Source organism: Colletotrichum orchidophilum (assembly GCF_001831195.1).
Source record: "Colletotrichum orchidophilum strain IMI 309357 chromosome Unknown Scaffold_102.1, whole genome shotgun sequence".
NCBI classification, from domain to species: domain Eukaryota; kingdom Fungi; phylum Ascomycota; class Sordariomycetes; order Glomerellales; family Glomerellaceae; genus Colletotrichum; species Colletotrichum orchidophilum.
In genome coordinates, this window is record NW_019173058.1 from 69,932 (window position 1) to 91,664 (window position 21,733).

Below are 21,733 nucleotides of genomic sequence, written 5' to 3' on the forward strand. Positions count from 1 at the left end.
AACTTCCAATCACGTCCCCTCCCATCACAACACCTTTACTTCCACGATCCGCGGCCTCGCCCCGCGTTCCGAAAAGATCCTCAGCTTCGGCACTTTACATAACTTCGTGCCGACGATGTCCCTATTAATCCAATTCCTCAGCCAGATCCGTACATTCGTCCGTGCTCAGAACATCGACGAGCTCCGGAATTGGCTTCTCGTCGAGCCCAACGCAAACCAGCAATATCACGCCCTCGCGAATGAGTTGCGAACGCAGTTCCGCTCATCACGGCATGGCGTCAATGGGAGTAACGGCGCAGCCAGCACAGCCCTAGAGAGCACGATTGAGAAATGCCTTCCCGAGGACGACGACGTGCCCGAGGGCCAGGGCTCGCCGTGGCCAGGCTTTGTGACTTTTATGAAGGACTACATGGTCTTCTGGCGCGATGTCGACTATGACGACCTTTTGGGCGCGCACACGTTGCTCAGCGGACTGGTGAAGTGAGTTCCTGAAGAGCCTCCCTCATCACCTCAACCGACGCAAACCTCAAGGCCATCCCCCGTGGCTTTTCCAGTGGAACCAGCAATCGGCTAACACCTACACAGCTCCTGTAGTACCGCCTTTGCCCACCCTACCTATGGAGGCATGCTTCTCAAGACAGCAATGTCCCTCTGTGAGTCACTCTCGCGCCTGACAATGATGTTGTCAAAGCGTCCGGATCTCACGCGCAACATCCGCAACGTCGACGCCGACGACCGCAAGTCCATCGCCGAGTCCTCGGCCGAGATCATCCAGAAGATCTTCACCACCTGCCTGACAGACCGCTCCAGCGCGCGGTACAGCAAGCCCGAAGGCAAGAAGGTTGGCGTTTACATGTTTGCCAACCTGGTGCTGAAGCTCCTCTTCGCCGTAAGTCTTCTGCTTCCTCTTGCCCCCATGTCCCAACCATCAAACGCATTGCCTGACAGACGGTCCGCAGTGCCGGAGAACGCATCTGGCAAAACAAATATTCACAAACATTTCCACAAACTCGCCGCCATTATCATTTTATCCGGCATCACAGCGCGTCAACTTTCTCTACTACCTAGGCCGCTTCAACCTCGCAAACTGCCACTTCCTCCGCGCGGCACTCTGCCTCGAAGAGGCGTACCTCCAGATCCCACCTCCCCTTACATCTCACCGCGCCCTGGTCCTCAGCTATCTGGTGCCCTGCAACTTTTTGCTAGGCCGTCTACCCTCCCAGCTCTTGCTTTCTCGCCCCGAAGCATCCGCATTGGTACCAGTCTACCAACCACTCATACAAGCGATTCGAAAGGGCGACTTTGTACTCTTTCAACACACCTTGGCCCAGCACGAGAAGTACCTCTTCGATAAGGGCCTCCTCCTCGTCCTCACCCACCGCCTGAGGCCTCTTCTCTGGCGCTCCCTCTCCCGCAGGACATTTCTCCTAACCTACTCGCCCGGCCAAGACGACGCCAACCCCTCCAACACAAACCGCCGCGCCGCAACCATGGACCTCGCAGACCTCCACACAACATCCAAGTACCTCCAACACCGCCTTGAAGGCTACATCCCCTCAAAATCCCCCTCCTCTTTCGCACCTTCAACGGCGTCCCCCGCTTTCCTCAAAGCAGTTAGCCACGACGCTGCGTCGACGCTGGTCCCGCCGCCCGGGGGACCCAAAAAGCTACGCCCCAACGAGGGACTGGTCTGGGGAAACTCCCCCGTAGAGATGGACGACGTGGAGATGAACGTCTCGGTGCTGATCCAGCTCGGTTTCATGCACGGCTTCATTGCGCACTCGCAGGGGAGATTCGCCGTCATGGGCGCTACGAAAAAGAGCCCCGTGCTGGCCGGTTGGCCGACGCCGTGGACGGCTATTCGGGAGAGACAGTACGAGGAGGACTTGGATCTGGACCACGTGCCTGGGTGGGTGAAGGGTTGAATGATCCACCACCGCGGGACTATCTAATGAGCTAGAACGTGTGCCAAGAGACTGAAGGTGCTAAGGGATACAAAGTTTCTATATAGGTACAGAAGTTTACCAAGTCGTGGAGAAAAGCAAAAATGATACCCTATTCATATCTGAGTGAGCCTGGAGTCGGCGTCCTATTTTGCTTGCTTCAAGCATGCCAGTGAAATTGACCAGCAAGGCAGAGTTCGGCGAGCGGAATCCTGATACAGATGGTCCCATCCTACGCAGACAGACTGCGATGAGCTCTCGTGTGAAGCCGGAGGCTTACTTGAACCTCTGCATGATGTCGCCAGCCGCCCCATGATGGAGAGCAGCAGGAAGCAGTAAACGTAGTTGGCTCCCCAGCGGACGTAGGTACATTGGCATACTTGCGTTGCATTAGGTGACGTACATGACTACATCTAGAATCTGGCTCTAGGGGAATGTTACAGTATAGAGAGATCAATGAAACATAGCTAGAATCTGCGCCACAACAGCAAGCACGGTTACGGCTGCGGCGTCCTCTGGATTCATAGCTTCCTTCATTAGGCGTACGAGATTATCTGCTTTGCCAAAGAATCACTCACGTTTGCCCATTAACAAGCACCGATAGAAGATCCTCTGCATCAACCGACGACGCAGAGTTCCGGCCTCATTCGCTTAAGTAAGATATCATTTCTTGTTCTACGTCGTTTAATCTGTCTGATTGATGGACGAGGTGGGACGGCAGGCCAAGCTCAATTTCAACATCAACAGCACAAACAAGAAGGACCAAGGAGACAAGCGATGTCAGGACTGCTACCGACTCTGGCCCAACCAGACGATTCGTTCGCGAGGATTCACGTGCGGCTGCTTGTCTTGGAAGATGGCTGTTGTCTGTCTAGAGAGGTGCTTGATCTGCTGATGGGTCGGCAGCGAGCAATCATAGCTCTGTTCATTGTCAACTTGAAACCCAACCATGCTTGAACAGAATCGTGGACGCCGCGTCAACAAACCGGCAAGCACAGACAACGTAATGTCTGTCGTTGCCATGTCGAGCATCAAAAAAGAGCCATCTTCACTACGACCCAAGCAAGGGGCCGCAAGCAATGAAAGCATCGAAGCAGTAAAAGAGAAATCTCCATCCAGAAGAATATGGTGTTCAAAAATTCCCTAGCCGGTACGAAGCCAACTAGGAGTGGTCATAGTTATAGTTTTCAACTAGCAAAAACACGATCTCGGACGAATCCTCACTGATACGCGTAAAGCCCTTGCACTCAGATGGAAAAGAAAGGAAAGGAAAGAAGACTGGAACTGGACGTGGGGTCGTCGAGGTTTTATACCCTCCATGGGGCGGGCCTCCACATGGTGGGGTGGGCAGGCAGGCAGGTAAAATGTAGGTTCCTTAGGTAAGGTAAGGTACGGAGTACCTTACCTTACTTTAGGCAGTAGTGGGTGGGACCAGCGATGAGCCGCGGTACGTACCTTTGGCCTCAGCGATGGTGCCCACTCGGACCGCTCAGGGGGGTAAAGGAAGACTTGGAATGGAAGCTGTCAGCACCCGTCCCCCGGTACGTACCCGCACCGAAGCTCCGTGGCCGCCGACTGCACATCTCGAAACCTGAAGCACGCGCGCCGAGTCCCGACATGCGAATATCGCCAACACCGCAAAGATGCTCTCTTTTATCCTGATCCAGAACCGCCAGTATGTATTAATCACACTCACCATGCAAAAACATGTGACAAGGTCCCGCTGACATTTCCCCCCGCGCGATCCAGGGGCAAGACCCGTCTCGCGAAGTGGTACGCTCCCTACAGCGATGATGAGAAGATCAAGATGAAGGGCGAGGTACGAATGCCGGCAACTCTGCTTCCTTTCATCCCACAAGCGCCCGTCTAACACGATGTCCCCTTCAACCGCACAGGTCCACCGCCTCGTCGCGCCCCGAGACCAGAAATACCAATCCAACTTTGTCGAGTTCCGCAACAACAAGATTGTCTATCGCCGCTACGCCGGCCTCTTCTTCTGCGCCTGCGTCGACACAAACGACAACGAGCTCGCCTTCCTCGAGGCCATCCACTTCTTCGTAGAGGTCCTCGACGCCTTCTTCGGCAACGTCTGCGAGCTCGACCTCGTTTTCAACTTTTACAAGGTCTACGCCATCCTCGATGAGGTGTTTCTAGCTGGCGAGATCGAGGAGACGAGCAAGCAGGTCGTGTTGACGAGGCTAGAACATCTGGATAAATTGGAGTGAGGAGTCGCCGATGTGGCGGATTCCCGGCACGGTCCGGTATTGTAGAAGACTGAAGGATCGCGCTTCTCCAGTCTGAGGCTTAATTACAGTTGGAGACTGGCGGACCTCTGCAGGTTATATATGGGCGTACGGGTGGGCCGGAGTCTGGAGTTTTATCAAGAGCGGCACGCACGCGACTGATTCAAACGTTGTTTGGCAAACTTTTGATTGCATGGGAATACAAGCTATGTAAAGGAATTTCAGGGAGAATCTCCCCTACTTGAACCTAGAAAACGGTGCTTTGTCTTCTTTCTCCAGTCGCAGCCCAGCTGTCTTTGAAGAATATTGCTGGGCATGATTTTGAGGAGATGATACCGCTAGATGTTCGTGGGCATCCCAGATACATTGACTGGGCTTGAGAATAACATCCTCACTGGCAAGTATAGCCAGGTTGCGCGTTCATCCGATTGCCCAATGCAACATGAAATACCACGAAACCAACCAAATAACTGCCCTAAAAATTGGTCTTCCAGTTCCCAGTCCCAAGCAAGTCTTACCCGGGTCAGACCCCATAGGCCAACTCTCGCCCGAGCTTTGAAACAGAACCTAGACAGACAAGAAAGAGAAGAAGAATATGCCGACGGCCGAGCTGAGGCCAACCTCCCCCGAATGATGGACAGTAAGAGTCGGCATCCCATCGTGAGCCAAGCGTTCTTGACAAAGGACAGATCCTCTGCTTCAAAGTCGAATGGAAATGAATAAGAATGTTGTCGGCTGCCTACTTGGTGCTGAGAGTCAAATGAAGCATCTGGTCCATGATAGCCATGTTAGAGCGGGATGAATTCAGCTGGGTAGTCATCAGATTGTACGGCTACTCGCTCCTTTTCGAAGTGGCGGAGCGTTCCTCCTCTTCGGTATCATACATCTCAATAGCGGTGCGTCGGCGAGCAATATTGACGTAAACGTTCTCGTGCTCCCTGCCTCGGAACAGAACCAAGACGGCACGGTCGTATGGGGGGTCTCTCCAGAGAGGCTTCAAGGTTTGCAATGGAACAATGACCTCCTCAATATGAGATGAGTCATGGATCGTCTCAATGGGGCTACTTAGAGCTTGGGTCAAATCCTCAGGGGCGTCCTCCATATAGACGTCATCGTCGCCATCGTCTTCGTTGTCGTAATCAATAGTACCGAGGTTTTCGGGTACAACACACTGGTCGTCCAGAGTCCCAGATGGCGAGGAAGAAGATTGCAGGATCTCACTTCCATCGACCGGCTTAGTGACGGCCATGTGGTCAGTGACTTCTGGCTTCGATTGAAAGAGGATCTCTCCCTCCAACGCCTCAAGAAAGTCATCCGCATCAACACTGGCTTGTTTCCACTGCATATCGGTTGATTCGCGTGGCTCTGTGGCCCCATTTGAATCCATAGTCCCGTCTATTTCCATGGAAACATCCCCCAATGTGTCTACTTGCTTCGCCTTTGTGTCGACAACCGAGTCTTGCTTGGCAGACACAAGCCTATGAACCGGTTCGTCAACGGAAGCAGTTTGCTGTACCACCTTGGGGGACTTGTCGTCGTCATCCCAAGGCAAGCCGCCGGCAAAGGGGTCCTCTTGCCGCTGTCTCTTCGATGGTCTCTGTATATCGTCCCAAGGCGAGAGCCTGCCGTCGGTGCGCCTTTTGGTCAACTTGGATCGAACCCTCGCCTCTTTCTCGCCCACATTCCACGCTGGAACCCGCTCCGTGTTTCTCTTCAGACACGACGGGCCCAGTTTCTCCGATTCTTTGGGACGATACGTAAGATCGAACTGTCGATGTTCATTAGAGTGGTGTGTATCATCAAGACGACGAGACGTATCAGGACGGTATGTATCGATAGATTGACGAGGTCCGTTGGGGCGATATGCGTCGATGCGCTGGCGGGGTCTTTCAGGACGATAATTATCATCGGCAAAGTGCGAGTCGATAGGGCGACACGAGGAAGAACGAGGGCGACTTCTGACTGGCTTAGAGTTGCTCCCGGATTTGAGAGGGCCTCCACCTGACACTAGGAAGCTGGGTGACTTGAATAGATCACTGCCTGGGTTGGTTTGCAAATATCGTGCTCGCTCCTCGTTCATGTAGGGTTCATTGACACTCGAACTTTGGCTGGCAGAAGCTGGTTTTGCTCGGCCAATAGAGCTGGAGTGCCAGGCCTTTCCCAGATTTCCTTCCGTTAGCCTTCCCAAAGAGCTCTGTCTCAAGTCTTCGCTCAGTATCGGCGTATTTTCAGGCCCGTTTTGGAGTGAATCGGTGGAACTGGTCGCTTGGTTCCGAGGACAATCTTGGACAAAGTGGCTTCGACGCTCGCCACAGAGGCGGCAAACGTAGCTCTTTGGAAGGAGCGGATCATGCGAGGGGCAATTCTGAAAGAAGTGGCCTGCGTTGGCAACAGCATCGTTAGTCTCCTGATGTCTTCTCTGATGGCTTCATGTAGAGCTACCTAGTACTCCGCAGCGTTTGCATACATAGGCCGCAGGCGGCGCTTGCTCGTTCAAGGAGGAATTACCAGACGCCTTCTCTGGTGGTAGCGTTCTGGACTTGAGCTGGTCCAATCGGGAAATGAGCTTCTGTCGAAGACTGAGACGGGAATCGTCAGGGTCGGGGCGGACGTTTCCTGGCTCTTGAGTCCCCGGGGTTGGATCGCTCGCTTGGGTGGAAACTCTAGCAGATTGAGGCAAATCTATCAGATCCACTGTCGAGGCTGCGTCTTTGAGGATAGACGGAGTGTTCAAATCTTGTCGGGCACGAGGCGACAATTTGTAGTTGATCTCGATGTCTCTTCTTGCAAGGTTGAAAGTCCGAACGCCTCCAGATCGGTCTTTGAGGTAGTCGTTCTTGTGCTGAGAAAAGGCGTTGATCACACGGCATTTTTCGTACTTTCTAGAGCTGAGATAGTCGCAGGCATCCCGGATGACTTTAGAAGAGGCCTTATGATTTGTGAGACCCAGGAAGGGAGCCTGCTTTGCAAGCCACTTTGTGTAGAGGTCCAGGAGGGTCTGATCATCGATATCTTGGGGATGTCGGCTGTTCAGCTCCCATTCGATGTCTCTCTGGCTCTGGCTATAGAAATCCCCAGGGCTCATCCCAAGGATATAGAGTTCTGAATCTGTCATGTTTGTTTGTTGTGCAAGCGTTGAGGAAAGTGTGGCGGAGAGCAGGGTGAGGTTGCTATGAAGTTTTTCGCTTGTCCTAAGAAACTTCAGGCTTCTTCTGGAGTCAGAGACTGACTGAATGTCAAAGAACACACGCCTGTGATCAAAACACAGGATAAAACCTGGAAGCTGAATCCGAACCGAGTACGAAAAACCGCGAGGATGATTGGAGATTAGAGCTTCTCCGGGAGCTTTCGTGTTTTGAAATGCGAATATGTGGTGGATTGAGGATATTGCAAAGATGATAGACTTGGCCGTGATTGCTAGCCGGGGCTGGTAAATGTTGTGAAAAGGAAAGCATAAGACAAGAAACAGAAAAAGGCCATCGGGCAAGGCAGGTAGGTACGCCTCCATGAGGAAGGACCACGAGGACGTGGGCCGACCCCTCCCTTTGGAGGGCAAGTCCAGCTTGGTCAAGATCTCCTTCCCTGAGATTTATGTCTGGCCATCCTTCTTCAAGCTCCTGTCTCTCCAACATGTATTGGTTATCTAGGTAGCTACTAGAAGCCCTTCTTCGGGGTTAGATTGTCTCTCGTTGGCTGTATCATCACAATAGCTTGGGACACTCGCCCTACTCATCTGATGGCTACATCTCAAATACCTTCGAATTTTGACTACATCCTGGGGTAAATACTGCATACCCCATACAGTGCAGAGATCAAGATCAAGTTAATGCAGAACGCCTGCAGTATGAATTAGTCCCGCGCCATGCCTAGACCTTGAACCATAAGCATACAAGCCCTCCAATACCCTCCAAATGTCCTCCATATCAAATTAATTCGTACCTGATCCTTGACGAAAGTGGTATCAGTCTCAACGTTTCAAAGCTTGGAATCTCCTCTCCAGCTCGGTTATGTCAGGTACGTTGCCTCCTGGACCCTTTGCAGCTGGCTTCTTCTGCGCTGCTGTGTCCATCTTCTTATTAGGCTTCAGCTCCAGTGAATTGAGCGTAACTTTCGGATGGACATTGTCCGTTGTCATCCTCGGCGGCGTGACAGTCAAAGGGCTGCTGGGGCCTCCAATCGTCCTCGGCGGTGTCGCCTTGCTCAGCTCCTCCTGTTCCTTGGCCACTTTAGAGCTGTTTCCCAACGGACCTTCCGGTATTCTCACTCCGATTCCACCACTCGGACTATCGTCATCGTCGTCGTCCAGCAGTTCCGGCGGCTCATCAGCCAGAGGTCGCTTCGGCCAGTCGACATTGTACGCCTTGGCAATCTCCTCCAGATACCCCTGTACGAGCTCTTCCCGCGGCGGCGTGACACTCAGCTTCTTGACAACCTTGTCCGACACCTTACCGTCTGAATTGTCCATCGCCGCAAGAACAAACTCCTTGCCGTACTTTTCCGCCAACAGCGTCCGCACCACCTGCAGCTCCTTAATCTCCGTTTTGGGCGCCGCATAGATGATGCTCTTTACGGCCTCCTCCAGCCCCGGGTCACAGGTCGAACCCTCGAGGAGTCCCGCGCGTGCAATCAACAGTTCGCAATACAGCTCCAGTATCTCGTGCAGCTCGGTTGTGATGTCGGATCGGATGATGTTCTCGACGCGGATGCGCGCAGAGTCGATTTTGCCCACCTCGAGGAGCTGCGCCATCGCGCGCCGTTGTGTCTTTCCCATGGAGTCATCGCGCTGTTGGACCATGCGCAGGCGCGCGATGGCCAACTTGAGCTGGACCTTGAGCTTCGTCTGTTGTACGGGAGATGGGTCCGGTTAGCAAAGCCATGTCGTCATAAGTGTCAGCGGGGCATCTCAAGGACGCGCGACTCACTACAACTGATGGCTGAGGAGGCATTCTGGTGGGTTTTTCCTTGTGATTTGAGAGAGAGAGGAAGATGTCACGAGGCCCGAGTCAAATGCGAGAGACACTGCCTCAAGTAAGTACGTAACGTGAGTAACGGGACGCAAGGCAACCGAGTTGAAGCCGCCCAGGAGAGTGGGCATGCCCGGAAGGGGTCAGTCTGCCTTATCTAATCGTTGCTGTTTGGTGGTATGGCTGGAGCTTGCGCCTCATTGCGGGGTACTCGTTCGTGCGCAGCCCAAGTGGGAAGGACCACCAGAGCGTATTCTAAAGCGGGCGAAACCAGTAAGGGACTTGCATGCCCCAGATTCAATACATTTGTCACTTACACTTGATGTATTGGTAACGAATTTACTTTTGCATACGGGCTCGTCCCACATCTCCTCGAACTTGGTTTTTTCAAATGACTATCTCATCAAGAGCAGCGTGGCGCTCGGTTACTCGTCGAGGATACAGGGCTAAGTCACTAGCAGCTGCTGGACAAGGAAAGAACTGCACTCACTGACTGGACCTTCTCATCCAGCCTTTAGAACGACTGTCCATCTACTATAACCCAGACACTGTAACGCGCGTAAGGAAGATTAAAAATCTAAAACAAAAACGCCTGTTCCATCTGCCCACCCGTGGGTATCGTTACATTGGCCCTATAGAAAAGTCGTGGTCGATTCGACGCATTTGTTGAAGAAAGACGCGTGACCAGCAGCCAGTATGCGCTCGAGAAAAGGAATCAGAACTAGGTAGATATTAGCGCGTACCCTATGCTTTACCGAGACGAAACGTACAATGTTGAGCGCGGTATGCTGTGGCAGCCTCGAACCATTGAGCATGGCTCGAGTCTTCTTGGGTCGCTGCTGAAGGCGTCTGAAGGCTTCCTGAACGTGACGAGGCTCAATGGGACTTCGTCCCTCGCTGGGCGGGTCGAAGAGACCAGTCGCCACCTTGCGCTTTTTTGACCCTGCGTTCTCACCGCCACTCTGTGCCTTAAACAGGTCCTCTTGCTCCTTGACCTTGAGTGCGTGCTCAGTTAGGGTCTGTACCATTTCGAAGGTCAAGAAACCCAAGATATCGACAATGTCGTCAGAAGGTTTGCTGTCTGTGACGATACCAAATCCAGCCCACTCTCGGAATCTTTTGCCTTTGCGGTACGTGAACGACGCTTGACGGTATTCGGACCATGTCACGTACTCCTCCTTCGTCATAGCCTTGGTGCGCTCGTCGGCCTTGCGGAGACGTTGGAGAGTGATGAAGTTCATCTCTTCCTCTTCTTCATCCTCCTCGTCATCACGTTCGGGGACTTCTTGGCTGTAAAATGAGGACGGCTCCCAGGGCAGGCCAACCTTGGCCTTTTTATTCTTCTTGGTCGCATCGTCGACTGGGCCACCAGGGACAACACCCCCACTGGGATCTTCGCCAGCACCAAGATCGGCTTCGCCTCCCTTGTCGTCTGAATCCTTGACGTTCTTTCTAACGTCTTTCCATGACAGGAACGTACGCAGACGAGAGACCTTGGCTTGATCGTGGCGAATTTGGAAGATCAGGTCGTTGATCGTGATGGCTCGCGCGCCACGACGAGCTGCGAGCTCAGTGCAGTTTCGAAGCTAGCAGGGCATAAGAAATCTAGCGACTTATAGCATCGGTAGAACTTACCAACTCAATCACTTGCTGGCGCACAATGTCTTCAATCATGCTGGTAGTTTCAATCGACGGTTCGGCGGTCTCACCAGAGACATACATCATCTTGTGCGCAACGTTAGTGAACCGGTCTGACCAGCCGTATGGTCTCTTCTCGTTTTCCGCACGCTTGGGAAAAACGAAAACAGGTTTGTTAGGCGCTGGGGTTCTGAGACGCTTGCCCCTTCCCTTTTGCTCTTCTCCACACGGGATGTCGAGGATAGACATGAAGCCGGAGTTGACCACAATGCCGCGAACTTGGTCGAAGGCGGATTGAAACAGCTCCATATTCTGGCGTTGAACACGCGCAAAGACCGCCGCCTTTGCTCTAGATTGCCTGTGGTATGTTGGTTTCCCCGTGAAAGTCTCGGGCTCGGCGTCGCTGCTATTGTCGACCAATGGCTCGGTACATTGTTCGAACATGCCGAGAGTCATTTGGAGACATCCGATGAGGTGACTCATAAGGCAACCGCCACCATTTCGGTCGTAGTGAGATCCCCATCTCACAAACTCCTGGTCCCCTTGACTCTTCATGGACGTACTCGTGTCTCTCTTCAGCCGAGTGTGGTGTTTTTTGAAGCAGTTGTTGGACACTCGTGGCGGAGGTATTGATGATATCTAGCCTTGTGCTAATTGCGGCGGATGGAAGGTTGCATCTTGGACAGAACACCAGCGCTCATATTTGGAAGGAGCGGAGGCCATCGTGGAGACCAGTCTAGCATGCAAGTGTGAGGGCATGAGTGTCAAGATGAGTAGTGGTCAACTACGAGCGGCAGGTGCCAAGTTCATGTGGTCCTCGACCGGGCCTCCAGCCATGGGCATGCCGGCTGCCATGTGCCTGCAACTCGCAAAGCAACAGAGAGCAATGCAAAATTACAAGAAGGAAAATCGACAGCGTCTTCACTCACCTGGCTGATCTCCTGGCGATATTTGAACGCCTTGTCATCCTTTGAAGCCATCTTGCCGGTGTTTCAAGACGAGCCTCACAGTAACTGTCTGTAACTTGGATGAATTGAATGATGTGTAGTTGAAGGCGGAGTGGCAGCTAATGTGAGACTGGGAGACACTGTTGAACGATGTGCCCAGGAGAGCAAGATCGACAATCGCACTGCTGACAAGCAGATGGCAGACCAAGGCCGGAACACGATCCTGATGAGTATGGTAATTTCAATTTTTTTTTGGAATCAGTAAAGATACCAAGAAAAGATTCCTTGAACCAATAGAGTCTATGGGAAAATTGTTGGTTGAATTGAGCATTAGAAAGGGTGAGAGTCGAAGAGCAAAGGCTGAGGAGTCTGGGCTGTGGTCCGGCTCAGCGACAGCGACACATGCTGGGGTGCACAGGCCTAGTTAGTAGACCCATAATTATTTATAGCAGGGGCCTTGGTACCTAAGGTAGAGGCACTTTGAGGAATCCTATCTGCTGACATCGGAAAAGATAACATCCGAACAGCGAATCGCCCTCCGTTTGCGCCTTACGTAAGGTGACGAGTTCATAACCCGTCACCTCAATCTACATGATTACACTGATTCACACACGATAACGTCAATGACAACAACATAATTGGGTCATTTATACTGCATTAATCAAAGCGAGCTTTGCCCAGGCCGCTTGACCGAGAGCTCCTTGTAGCCGGTCTATCCACATGACGCTCTGCAACCGAGACCGCGCGTTCTCCCACGACAGTTGCCTTACCCCTAAGTTTAACCACAAAGGCCACAACCAAGCCTCATCAGCCTCCAAGACGGAGATCGCGCCCACCATCAAAAGCCAGAGTGTGATACGCTCATTCATGAGCGTTTGAATGACGAGAGGCTGGCAAATATTCTTGAGGCTTTCTGTGAGATACTTGTAAGGAAGTTTGCCGCCTGGGATTTGCAATGTGGTTGATAGGAAAGCCAACATCCCGAGCCGGAGGCACTCATCAGACGGGGTATCGATTTGGTCCTGAAGGCGTATGAGCCGTGTTTGGATTGATCCCAGGGAGTCTTGGAAAAGTGAGCCGTCGAGCAGCGAATTACAGGCCAAGTGCTGGTTGATCAAGTTCACCAAATGCCTTAGGTCTTGCCACACAGCTGCCAGCCTCCAGTCACTCACGACATCGGAGAGAATGGTCTCAGCATGATAGTTGGGAGGTGTCAGCTGTGCGTCAAAGCACGAGTCCCAACCAACAGGGCTGGTGAAAAAACAAGGTGCGCCTCCCGTACCAAGAGCCCATGAGAGAGCCAGACTGTACCGTCAGAGTTGATCTCGATAGCAGACAGCAGATGCACTCACCGATCGAGCTTGAAATGTAGCTTCGGGTGACGTTGAAGATATTTCAGCCCCCCACGCAGGTGTACAATCTGTTGCAAGCCTGACAAGTGTACGGCTGTGGTGTTGAAGTCACCCCAAAGACCTGCCATCAAGGCCAGAGTGAGTACGACGTGGAATATTGCCTCGTTACGATGCGAATCTGGTTGAGAAAGCGCATCGTTTAGAAGCTGGATTGTGCGTCGGAGATGGAACTGTGTCATTTTCCCTGGCTGACGACGATGTACATGTTCATGTACGGCGGAGGAGTAGAACAAGGCGCTGTGGAGAAAGATTTTGTCCTGGAGAATCCATGAAAATGAGAGCGCTTCCGAATTGGCACTGCGTGGGAGGTCGACGCAGTGCTCGATGGGATAGAAGGTGCCCTTGAGAGCATTGATGTTGACCACTGGTCCCAGTCAAAAAGATGAAGTAAGATTGAGGGCAAGTAAAGGGGGTTGTCTCACGTCTGAAAAGAATCTCTTGAGAGGGCCGTCCCAATTCTTCTGCAAAGCGAATGAGAGACATGTCGCTGGGTGGCGGATGAGGGACCGGAGGCATCAATGCTACCCTGTCATTCCGAGCTCTCTCCTCTTTGTTTGTAGCCTGAGAATCTTCCTCATATTGCTTCTTTTTGTGCGTCTCGCAGGGCCGAGGTTTGAACGGGGTAAGCAACGGATTGAGCGTCTGGCGTTCTGCAGTGTCGCTCGCGGATTGGGCGGCCAGCCTCAGCGCTTTGCGAGCAGCTTGCTTGGAACGCCGCGAGCCCTCTTGCCGATTCCTACCGAGCATGCATCGGCTGCGGATGACAGATCGATCTGTGGACTGTGTCCGTCCCGTGTTGTTGACAGTCACGAACGCGAAGTTATCTGCCATTTGATCAAACTCCAAGTCCTAAGAGTTATGATAGTACCGATGGTTCTCAAATGACTTGATAAGTTGAGGAAAGCTATGATGAATGAGGACAAATGAATGAGACTTAAGATCAATAAAGGAGGAATTTCAGAGGTGGATGACCGGGACCACACAAGCCGCACCGTCACCGTCGCACGGAGGTGCTCCGGAGTTAAGACCCCACTCTACCAGACCACATTGTTTTCCGGTTCGGGCAAGCGTCTTACTTTCGTTACTACCGCAGTAGTCACCCTTCCCAGGTCCAGCACACGCATTTGGCTTTCAAATCCTGTCCCATTAGTTCTTGCCTCGAATATTCCGAGGTCAGATTGGATCAAGTTGATCTCAGTCCCGTCTCCATCTTTCATCACCCCTCGATGAAACATCGTTAGGGATAGTTTCCGAGAGGTGGTCTCTGACCGGCGGACCAGTGAAGACCTGTTGTGGCCTCCATAGCACAAAACGCTTTTCAAGCATCGCCTCCCGCCAGTGCGCCAGCACACCGGGAATGCGTGACAAGCTCGCCATGGCCACGATGATATCCGCTTCGAAGCCAAACGCAGTATACAGGAAGCACCCGTAGAGGTCCGCATTAGCTTTGAGATTGCGGCTGGTGAAGTACTCGTCGGTACTGGCAACGCTGTCAACCTCCATGGCGATGGAAAGTAAAGAATTCGACTCCACCCTGTCATTGTACTGGTCAATCATGGCGCGGATGAACTTGGATCGGGGGTCTACGGCCTTATAGATGCGGTGGCCGTAACCAAAGAGACGTTGCTTCTTGGCCTTGACGTCCGCTATCAGCATCGGCACGTTCTCCGGGGTCTTGAGATCTTCAAAGGTTTTGTAGGCTACTTCGATGGCGCCTCCGTGGAGCGGTCCATACCCAGAGACGAGGCCAGAGATACAGCATGCCAGGGGGTCAGTCAGGGTCGAGGCGGCGTGCAAGAAGGCGGCGGTCGAGTTGGTCATCTCATGATCGGCGTAGAGGATCCAGAGCTTTTCGAAACACTTGAGAGTTTCCTCATCGGGCTTGGTGCTGTGATTGTCTTCATGAAAGCCCATCATGCGCAGGACATTTGAGATGAAGGGTTCATCGGGCTCGGCGGGGGTGAAAGACTTGTTGCGCTTGCGGCAATACACGAGGGCAACAACAGTAGCGAGGGCGGAGATGCAGCTTATAAGGGCGGCATCGACCTTGTCGACCTGGCCCATATAAGCTGGCCGACCGGACCGGAGTATGCTAATGGCGCCTTCGTCTCGACTAGCATAGGCAGCCATGCCAGCAAAGACCATTGTGCTTGTCAAGGAATCTCGAGGAAAAGACTCAATAACTTGGATGACGTGCGGAGGGGGAACGCAACCGGTAGCAATCTTGTGCTGGAAGGTCTTCTTCTCGACCGCGTCAGGGAGATAACCCCAGATCAAGAGAAAGATGACCTCCTCGTAGTCGTGATTTTCGAATAGATACTCAATCGAGTAGCCACGGTATTGAATGGATCCCTGTTGGCCGTTGACAAAGGTAATATTCGACTCGACACAAGCGGTATTCAGGTATCCAGGATCCAAAACTCGCAGACCACACTCAAGTTGATCGACAGAGTTGGCATCAGACTGAAGAGCTGTGATCTTTCGAATCTCGAGGGCGTTGATGGCATTGCGCTCGATGGGAATCTCGTACCGCCGATGGGTGCGATTGTCGTAAACAGTCAAAGTCCCGCAAGAAAGGTCGGCCTTGGTCCGGACAAGTAGACGGTGCGCAAGCTGTGCTGACAGCTTCCATGCCTGGATAGCTGGGGGCATTCCCACTTTCAATAAAGCGAAGATAGGGTTTGATTGACTAAAAGACGAAGGAATTAGCAAAGCCGTAGCGGTGCCTTATGTTGCAAGCCATGCTCCATAGGAGGGTTCTGACACACCGATTCTTCTTCCCTCGTTTTTCATCGGGCCACCAAGACGGACGCCCTTGATGGAGCTTCTGGGCTTCATCATGCTTGGGGCTTTCCTTGATAGTAAGGCTCTCTGTGTTGGAATTTTGTTTACTCGACATCTGGGATTTGTTACTGGGTTTCATTTGGTTGTCCTGAGATTGGACTGTTTCATCAATGCAGAATCTGTTGTCCATGACGTCGAAAGTTTTCGCACTCCGGTCAATATCGATGTTTCTCATCTCTCTTCTATCGTCATTAGAGTAACTATATCCCTGAGAAACATCCCGGATTCTTATACTCTCTGGTTTCAGATGAAAGTGAACCACGTTGTGCCTGGGCAACTAGGAACGAGGAGGCGATTCAGGATTCGAGTGAGATAGCTAGCACATTATTTCCTGGTATTGTCGGAAGTCGCAACAGACCCCAATGGGGGCTGCATCTTGGTCGTTCAGGTCTCAACACAAGAGCTTTTAACCTATCGCAGGACCAGCTGTGATCATTATCGCGTAACCTTGAAGGTTCGTCCTATGGGCTGACCGAATGTCTGAAATAGGAGGCAAGGGGGGCCGTAATAACCATCGGCCCCAAAGAGCTATCATGAACATGTCACCAAGAGTCGGAAACATCGTTTTTGTTGATGTAAGGCTGCACTTCCTTGTGCGTAATCCCCGTCTGGGCACTGCCATCACTGTGAGTCTCTTCGAAAACTTGGGGCCGATTTATCCGCTCGAACCATCTGGAAAAGATAGAAGCCGGTTCTCAGCCAATACCAGTGATCTCAATCCTGGATATGTTGGCACATCAGGCCATGATGTAGCTTTGCCGTTCTTGTACATCAAAGCTGAGTCCGGCGTGGGGTCTTGCCTCGGCCAGACCTTGAATCTTTAAGTCACGGATGCAAGGCTCTATGTATCAAGTCTCGATACCGACAATCCTTGTTCGAGTAATGAGAAATCTTGTGTGAAGCCCGTCAAAGACATCACGATCTGGAAGCGCCGTACCGACTGAATAGTGTCGAAGTTAATTTCGAACGAAATCAGATAAGAGTCAAGTACATTAAGGTACTGAGAGGATAGACAGAGTGATTCTGGACGAAATGCTCATCTTGCTATGCCGACGGTAGGCCGAATGGTTTGGCATCTCGCTCACGGATCAAAAGCGGGGCAGCTTGAAATGTGTATATTCGAACCATTCTTGACGAAGAACAAAGGAGACTTCCTATACACCGACGCATTGCCCCATTGCACGCAATTTGGTATTTCTAAGTGAGCTTATATATGATGCCTCGGGGTCCAGATAACCGCCAACCTGCAGAAGGTCAAACCAGGAGTGTGAGAGACCATTGAACTTTGCACCAATGAACAAATATTTATGGAGACACATGGCCAGAGCCTTCCAAGACAACCGTGTCATTCCTTGTGAAAGTGTCGTTTTCGCGTATATGCCCGATGAGCAGCAGATATTCATCATGGCTTTCATTCACGAATTCTTGGCACTGTGGCAATCTGAGCCACTCCGTCACCGCACTCCGAGATACAAAGTCTGGTGGCATTGTTTGAGTATGACCATCACTCGGGTGCATTCCTGACCAACGAAGAGCCTGCCAAGTATCACATCCACACGATACAGGGGCTGTCGAATGGGAATGATCACGGGAGGGAATTCAGGCAAATGCTCCGGCCTCGATAGGAAGTGGATGATCAAGTAGCCTGAAGTGATCTTCTGAACTGCCGTCGTTGGATGAAATATTTAGGACCCTCCAGTTTTGTGTTGAGCAAAAGCCTAGCGTAGGAATTCCATCCTGTCTTAGTACGGTATAATGTGCATGAGGATCGCCACGGCCCGCTCAAGGCAATCAAAGGAACTGGTAGGTTGACTTCTCCACCATTCGTACGTCATCTGTCAGCCGCATAGTTTTGCATTCTCAAGGAGCGGCTTTCATAAAATGCCAAGACGCTGGTGATGGCGAAGCATGACTTGGCCCCGCGACCGTGGGCGGAGGTGATGCGCCGTGTCATGGCCCGCCGTCTTGGCCCGCAGGGCTTCACGGCTCGGGATCTCGAGTCGGCGGTGATTGTCACAAGTGACATCAACCTCCGGACAAGAGCCAACAATAGCTTTTTGAAGATCATTTCGTTGCAGTGCCTTCGTCGAACGATGAGTTTTTGATCTTCTTGGACTCCCGTTCAGTCGCACAATGTTGCCCGAGGAGCAACGGAGAATCAAGTCTCAATTGATACAAATTTGTGTCTTGCATTCAAAACGTCGACGATATAAAAGATATGGTGCAGCCAACGGCTACAGGGAAAGCAAACCAGCCTAGTACCAAACCTCAACGATTTAGTCTCAGGAATTTATTATCCAGTCACAATTTTTGAACGATGTCAGCCCGTCTCACCAAGATGTTGGGTACAGTACTGCCGAGCCGGTCAGTCGGTGAAAAGATACCAACGGAGTTCACCAAACTTTTATTCCCCTATGCCATTTTCTTCATAGCAGCAAGTTTATTGCTCTACTGTCTTTATAGACAAGCTCTTCCCAAACCGATTCCGGGCATTCCTTACAATGAGGCCGCTACGAAGAGCATACTTGGGGATGTGGCATCACTGCAAGAGGGAATAGCCCGGACGGGCGCTTTTCAGATATGGCTCCACGAACAAGCGGCTAAGCACAACTCGCCGCTTTTCCAAATCTTCATCCGCCCCTTCGGAAAACCTATGCTCATTCTCTCTGATTTCAGAGAGGCTCAAGATATGCTTTTGCGACGGAGCAAGGAGTTTGACAGAGCGAGTATCGTCGGTGACATGATCTCAGGGGCTGTGCCGAACCATCACATCATCATGAAGACGAACAGCGAGTGGAAGCATCACCGCAGACTCCTACAGGACCTCATGTCTCCCCAGTTCTTGACCGAAAACGCCGCGCCTACCATATACTCTGGCGTGCTGCAGCTCATCCAGCTCTGGAACGACAAGACTCGCATAGCAGAGGGCCGCCCCTTTCTGGCTGACTCCGACATCTACTACTGTGCTCTTGACGCGACAACAGCCTTTTCGTTCGGAGCCAATGCTAGTAGTGCTACCCGGCCGACCATGGAGTTCCTGAAAGGCTTAGGAGCTGACGATATTCGCCGACTCCAAGGAACAACGCCTGCTGGCGGCGAGGAGCCTCTGCACTTCCCTGATGCTGCGATCGATGAAAATCTCAAGGCATCTCTCGACGTAGCGGAGGCAATCGAGCAGCTTCAAGGATCACCTATCCCAAGAATTAAGTGGAAATTCGTCGAGAGGCAACCCGCTGTCCGTCGAGCAGTCCAGATCAAAAACGCTTTTATCCGCGAGGAGATCAGCAAGGCCTTGGAAAGAACGCAGAACTCCAAGGAGTCTAAGGGCCTTTCTTCTGCGGTTGAACTCATGGTTCTGAGGGAGAAAAAACTTGCCGACAATGATGGGAGGGAGCCAGACTTCTTCTCTTCCATGATGATGGACGAGGTAAGCCTTGTAGTGTCCGTTCTGCACCCAAATGCCGTCCCCAATCTCACAGATCTTTAGGTCTATGGACTCGTCGTGGCAGGACATGACACTACTAGCACCACTTTGTGTTGGGGCGTCAAGCTGCTGGGCGATAACCCACACCCCCAGTCTAAGCTCCGCGAAGTCCTCATGTCCGCCTTTACCGACGCTGTTGCTGAGAATCGAAACCCAACGATCAAGGAGATCACCGGCACCAAGATTCCATACCTAGATGCTGCACTGGAGGAGATACTTCGATGCGGCAGTGCCGCTGTTCTTCTCGACCGAGAAGCCATCTGCGACACGGAACTCCTTGGATACCGCATTCCAAAAGGCACCGTCATCCTCTCGGCCGCTCGTGGGCAGAGTATCCTGAAGCCCGCTATCCCAGTCGACGAGTCGAGGCGCAGCAAAAGCAGCCAGAACGCAAAGGCCAGAGCCTGGGACGACGCAGACATTGCACAATTCAAGCCGGAGCGCTGGCTAGTCGATCCTCAAGATCCGTCGCCCGAGTTCGACCAACAGGCCGGCCCCCAGCTTGCGTTTGGCTTCGGCACCCGCGGCTGCTACGGGCGACGTCTGGCGTACATCGAGATGCGCATCATTGTCACAATGATCGTGTGGAACTTCCAGTTGCTGCCTTGCCAGCAGGAGCTGTCTAGCTACGCGCCCAAGGAGGGCTTCACATATAAGCCCAAGGACTGCTACGTGCGCCTGCAGGCTCTAAGATGAACCGCGCATGAGAGGAACGGATTCGAAATTGTGAACTGCTGTCAACTGTTGCCATTCCTGTTTTCAGCATTTCTTAGCCGTCGTCAACTACAGAGAGCGCATTTAGATTTAGAACATGAGAACCAGGGTAACGGTGTAAATAATTCGCCAAATAAAATATTTTTATAACAAATTCATGCGTGGTCATCTCCCACGCTTGGGTTGTGGAATCCATTATGAAAGTGCTAGGCCCTGAGCTCATTGCCTTTGACCGGCACCGACGTTGGCACACAGGGAAAACATGAGCGCACACAGGGAAAACATGAGCGAAGCTACCGCCCGCCCCCGCCCTCTACTTCCTGCTTATGCTACCGATGCCTGGAGATCATACCTCGACAGGTGAGCGATTGTTAGAATTCAAGGCTTTGTCAAGCGGATGCCGACCTGGGCTTTGTTGATCTCGAGCGGGTGCCCCCTGCATCCACTGTCTCGGCCAGCTCCATCGCGGTGTCGAGTACATGTTGTCAGTACATGTATAGGGCCAGGAGGCATTAAATCTCTATATTTCAGTAAGAATTTGGCCGGAGCAAAGTCTTCAAACGTAGTTGCCGGCAACTCCTAACAGATGGGACAAAAAATAATGTACCTCAGTTTGATGTTCCCTCGTTGGGTACTACGTGTAGAGCGGCTAAACGGCTAACAAGAGGAAGAAACATTACCTTCATCGCTAAAGTCACACTACCTCGCTCGTTGATTTTATCCATGTAGATGACTTCTACTTTACATTTTGTTTGCTATCTCCTCAATCTGTGTAGACAACACCTAGGATGCTTGAGCACCAGCCTCGAATACGTTGATAACACCGTCGCCGTTCAGATCAGCCGGGTCACCGGGTGCTGCGGGAGTACCATTGGGATTGTTCCGGTCAAAAGTGCTTTGGAGCTGCTCAAGCAAGCTTGAGCCGTCACCGCCCCCGCCTCCGTTTCCACCCTGCTTTGGTTCCCTCGTGTCTAATGCGATGATGTCTTGGCCGTCATCGTCATGCTCAAGGTCTCGGTCGACAAGGATAGCGCCGCCAACGTCGCCGATGGGGTTGTTCGAGGCGACTCGTGCCTGGACATCCGAGATGACCTCCTTGCTAGCTAGCGGCTGGGGAAGTGCAGTCACGACACTGCTCAAGAAAAGAGCTGCGACAGTGGAAAACTTCATCTTGCTGATTGTAGAAGGAAATCGAAGGAGAAGAGGGGATTGCTGGCCCGAAGTAAAGTACAAAAATTATAAAAGTTTCCAGGTGAGGGCTACTGCCTGAGTAGCGAGGGAAGAAAAGCTGAAAGACTAGAGCAAGAGTATTGAGTATGAGATCGGCTCGTTCCAAGAGAGTACACATTTGGCTTCCTGGCGGTGTGGCCTTTATAGCAATCGCGCTCAGGTCTATATAGCCTCGATCGTTTCCACCAGGCCCGGGGTGTAAGCAAGCGTGACAGTGATACAAAACTGATTTGGTCTTCCTAGCTTGAGCATGTCAAAGTTGTTCTGATTGGAAGATCCTAGAATATGAGATGAAAAGCCTCTAGAGTCTCCAT

At 52.1% G+C, this 21,733-nt stretch overlaps 8 protein-coding genes across 8 annotated transcripts; 3 read left to right on the forward strand and 5 right to left on the reverse strand.

Moving 5' to 3' along the window:
• Window positions 1–115: 115 nt before the first annotated feature.
• Window positions 116–1,925, forward strand: CORC01_10368 (PCI domain-containing protein; the record flags this gene model as incomplete). The annotated part of the gene is made up of 3 exons (XM_022621996.1): window positions 116–480; window positions 586–889; window positions 960–1,925. The coding sequence occupies 3 exons, from the start codon at window positions 116–118 to the stop codon at window positions 1,923–1,925; spliced, it is 1,635 nt and encodes a 544-aa protein (XP_022471484.1).
• Window positions 1,926–3,586: 1,661 nt separating this feature from the next.
• On the forward strand, window positions 3,587–4,168 carry CORC01_10369 (AP-2 complex subunit sigma; the record flags this gene model as incomplete). Its single annotated transcript, XM_022621997.1, has 3 exons — window positions 3,587–3,618; window positions 3,693–3,762; window positions 3,839–4,168. 3 exons carry the CDS (start codon window positions 3,587–3,589, stop codon window positions 4,166–4,168), a joined length of 432 nt encoding a protein of 143 aa, XP_022471485.1.
• An 850-nt stretch (window positions 4,169–5,018) lies between these two features.
• On the reverse strand, window positions 5,019–7,301 carry CORC01_10370 (uncharacterized protein; the record flags this gene model as incomplete). The annotated part of the gene is made up of 3 exons (XM_022621998.1): window positions 5,019–6,341; window positions 6,446–6,565; window positions 6,654–7,301. 3 exons carry the CDS (start codon window positions 7,299–7,301, stop codon window positions 5,019–5,021), a joined length of 2,091 nt encoding a protein of 696 aa, XP_022471486.1.
• Window positions 7,302–8,153: 852 nt separating this feature from the next.
• CORC01_10371 (spt3) lies at window positions 8,154–11,768 on the reverse strand (the record flags this gene model as incomplete). Its single annotated transcript, XM_022621999.1, has 4 exons — window positions 8,154–9,026; window positions 9,921–10,736; window positions 10,786–11,361; window positions 11,718–11,768. The coding sequence occupies 4 exons, from the start codon at window positions 11,766–11,768 to the stop codon at window positions 8,154–8,156; spliced, it is 2,316 nt and encodes a 771-aa protein (XP_022471487.1).
• A 614-nt stretch (window positions 11,769–12,382) lies between these two features.
• CORC01_10372 (uncharacterized protein) lies at window positions 12,383–13,978 on the reverse strand (the record flags this gene model as incomplete). Its single annotated transcript, XM_022622000.1, has 3 exons — window positions 12,383–13,040; window positions 13,088–13,511; window positions 13,570–13,978. 3 exons carry the CDS (start codon window positions 13,976–13,978, stop codon window positions 12,383–12,385), a joined length of 1,491 nt encoding a protein of 496 aa, XP_022471488.1.
• Window positions 13,979–14,341: 363 nt separating this feature from the next.
• Window positions 14,342–15,799, reverse strand: CORC01_10373 (citrate synthase; the record flags this gene model as incomplete). Its single annotated transcript, XM_022622001.1, has 1 exon — window positions 14,342–15,799. One exon carries the CDS (start codon window positions 15,797–15,799, stop codon window positions 14,342–14,344), a length of 1,458 nt encoding a protein of 485 aa, XP_022471489.1.
• Window positions 15,800–18,329: 2,530 nt separating this feature from the next.
• CORC01_10374 (cytochrome P450) lies at window positions 18,330–20,171 on the forward strand (the record flags this gene model as incomplete). The annotated part of the gene is made up of 2 exons (XM_022622002.1): window positions 18,330–19,418; window positions 19,479–20,171. The coding sequence occupies 2 exons, from the start codon at window positions 18,330–18,332 to the stop codon at window positions 20,169–20,171; spliced, it is 1,782 nt and encodes a 593-aa protein (XP_022471490.1).
• An 801-nt stretch (window positions 20,172–20,972) lies between these two features.
• CORC01_10375 (uncharacterized protein) lies at window positions 20,973–21,359 on the reverse strand (the record flags this gene model as incomplete). Its single annotated transcript, XM_022622003.1, has 1 exon — window positions 20,973–21,359. The coding sequence occupies one exon, from the start codon at window positions 21,357–21,359 to the stop codon at window positions 20,973–20,975; it is 387 nt and encodes a 128-aa protein (XP_022471491.1).
• Between the last annotated feature and the right edge of the window lie 374 nt (window positions 21,360–21,733).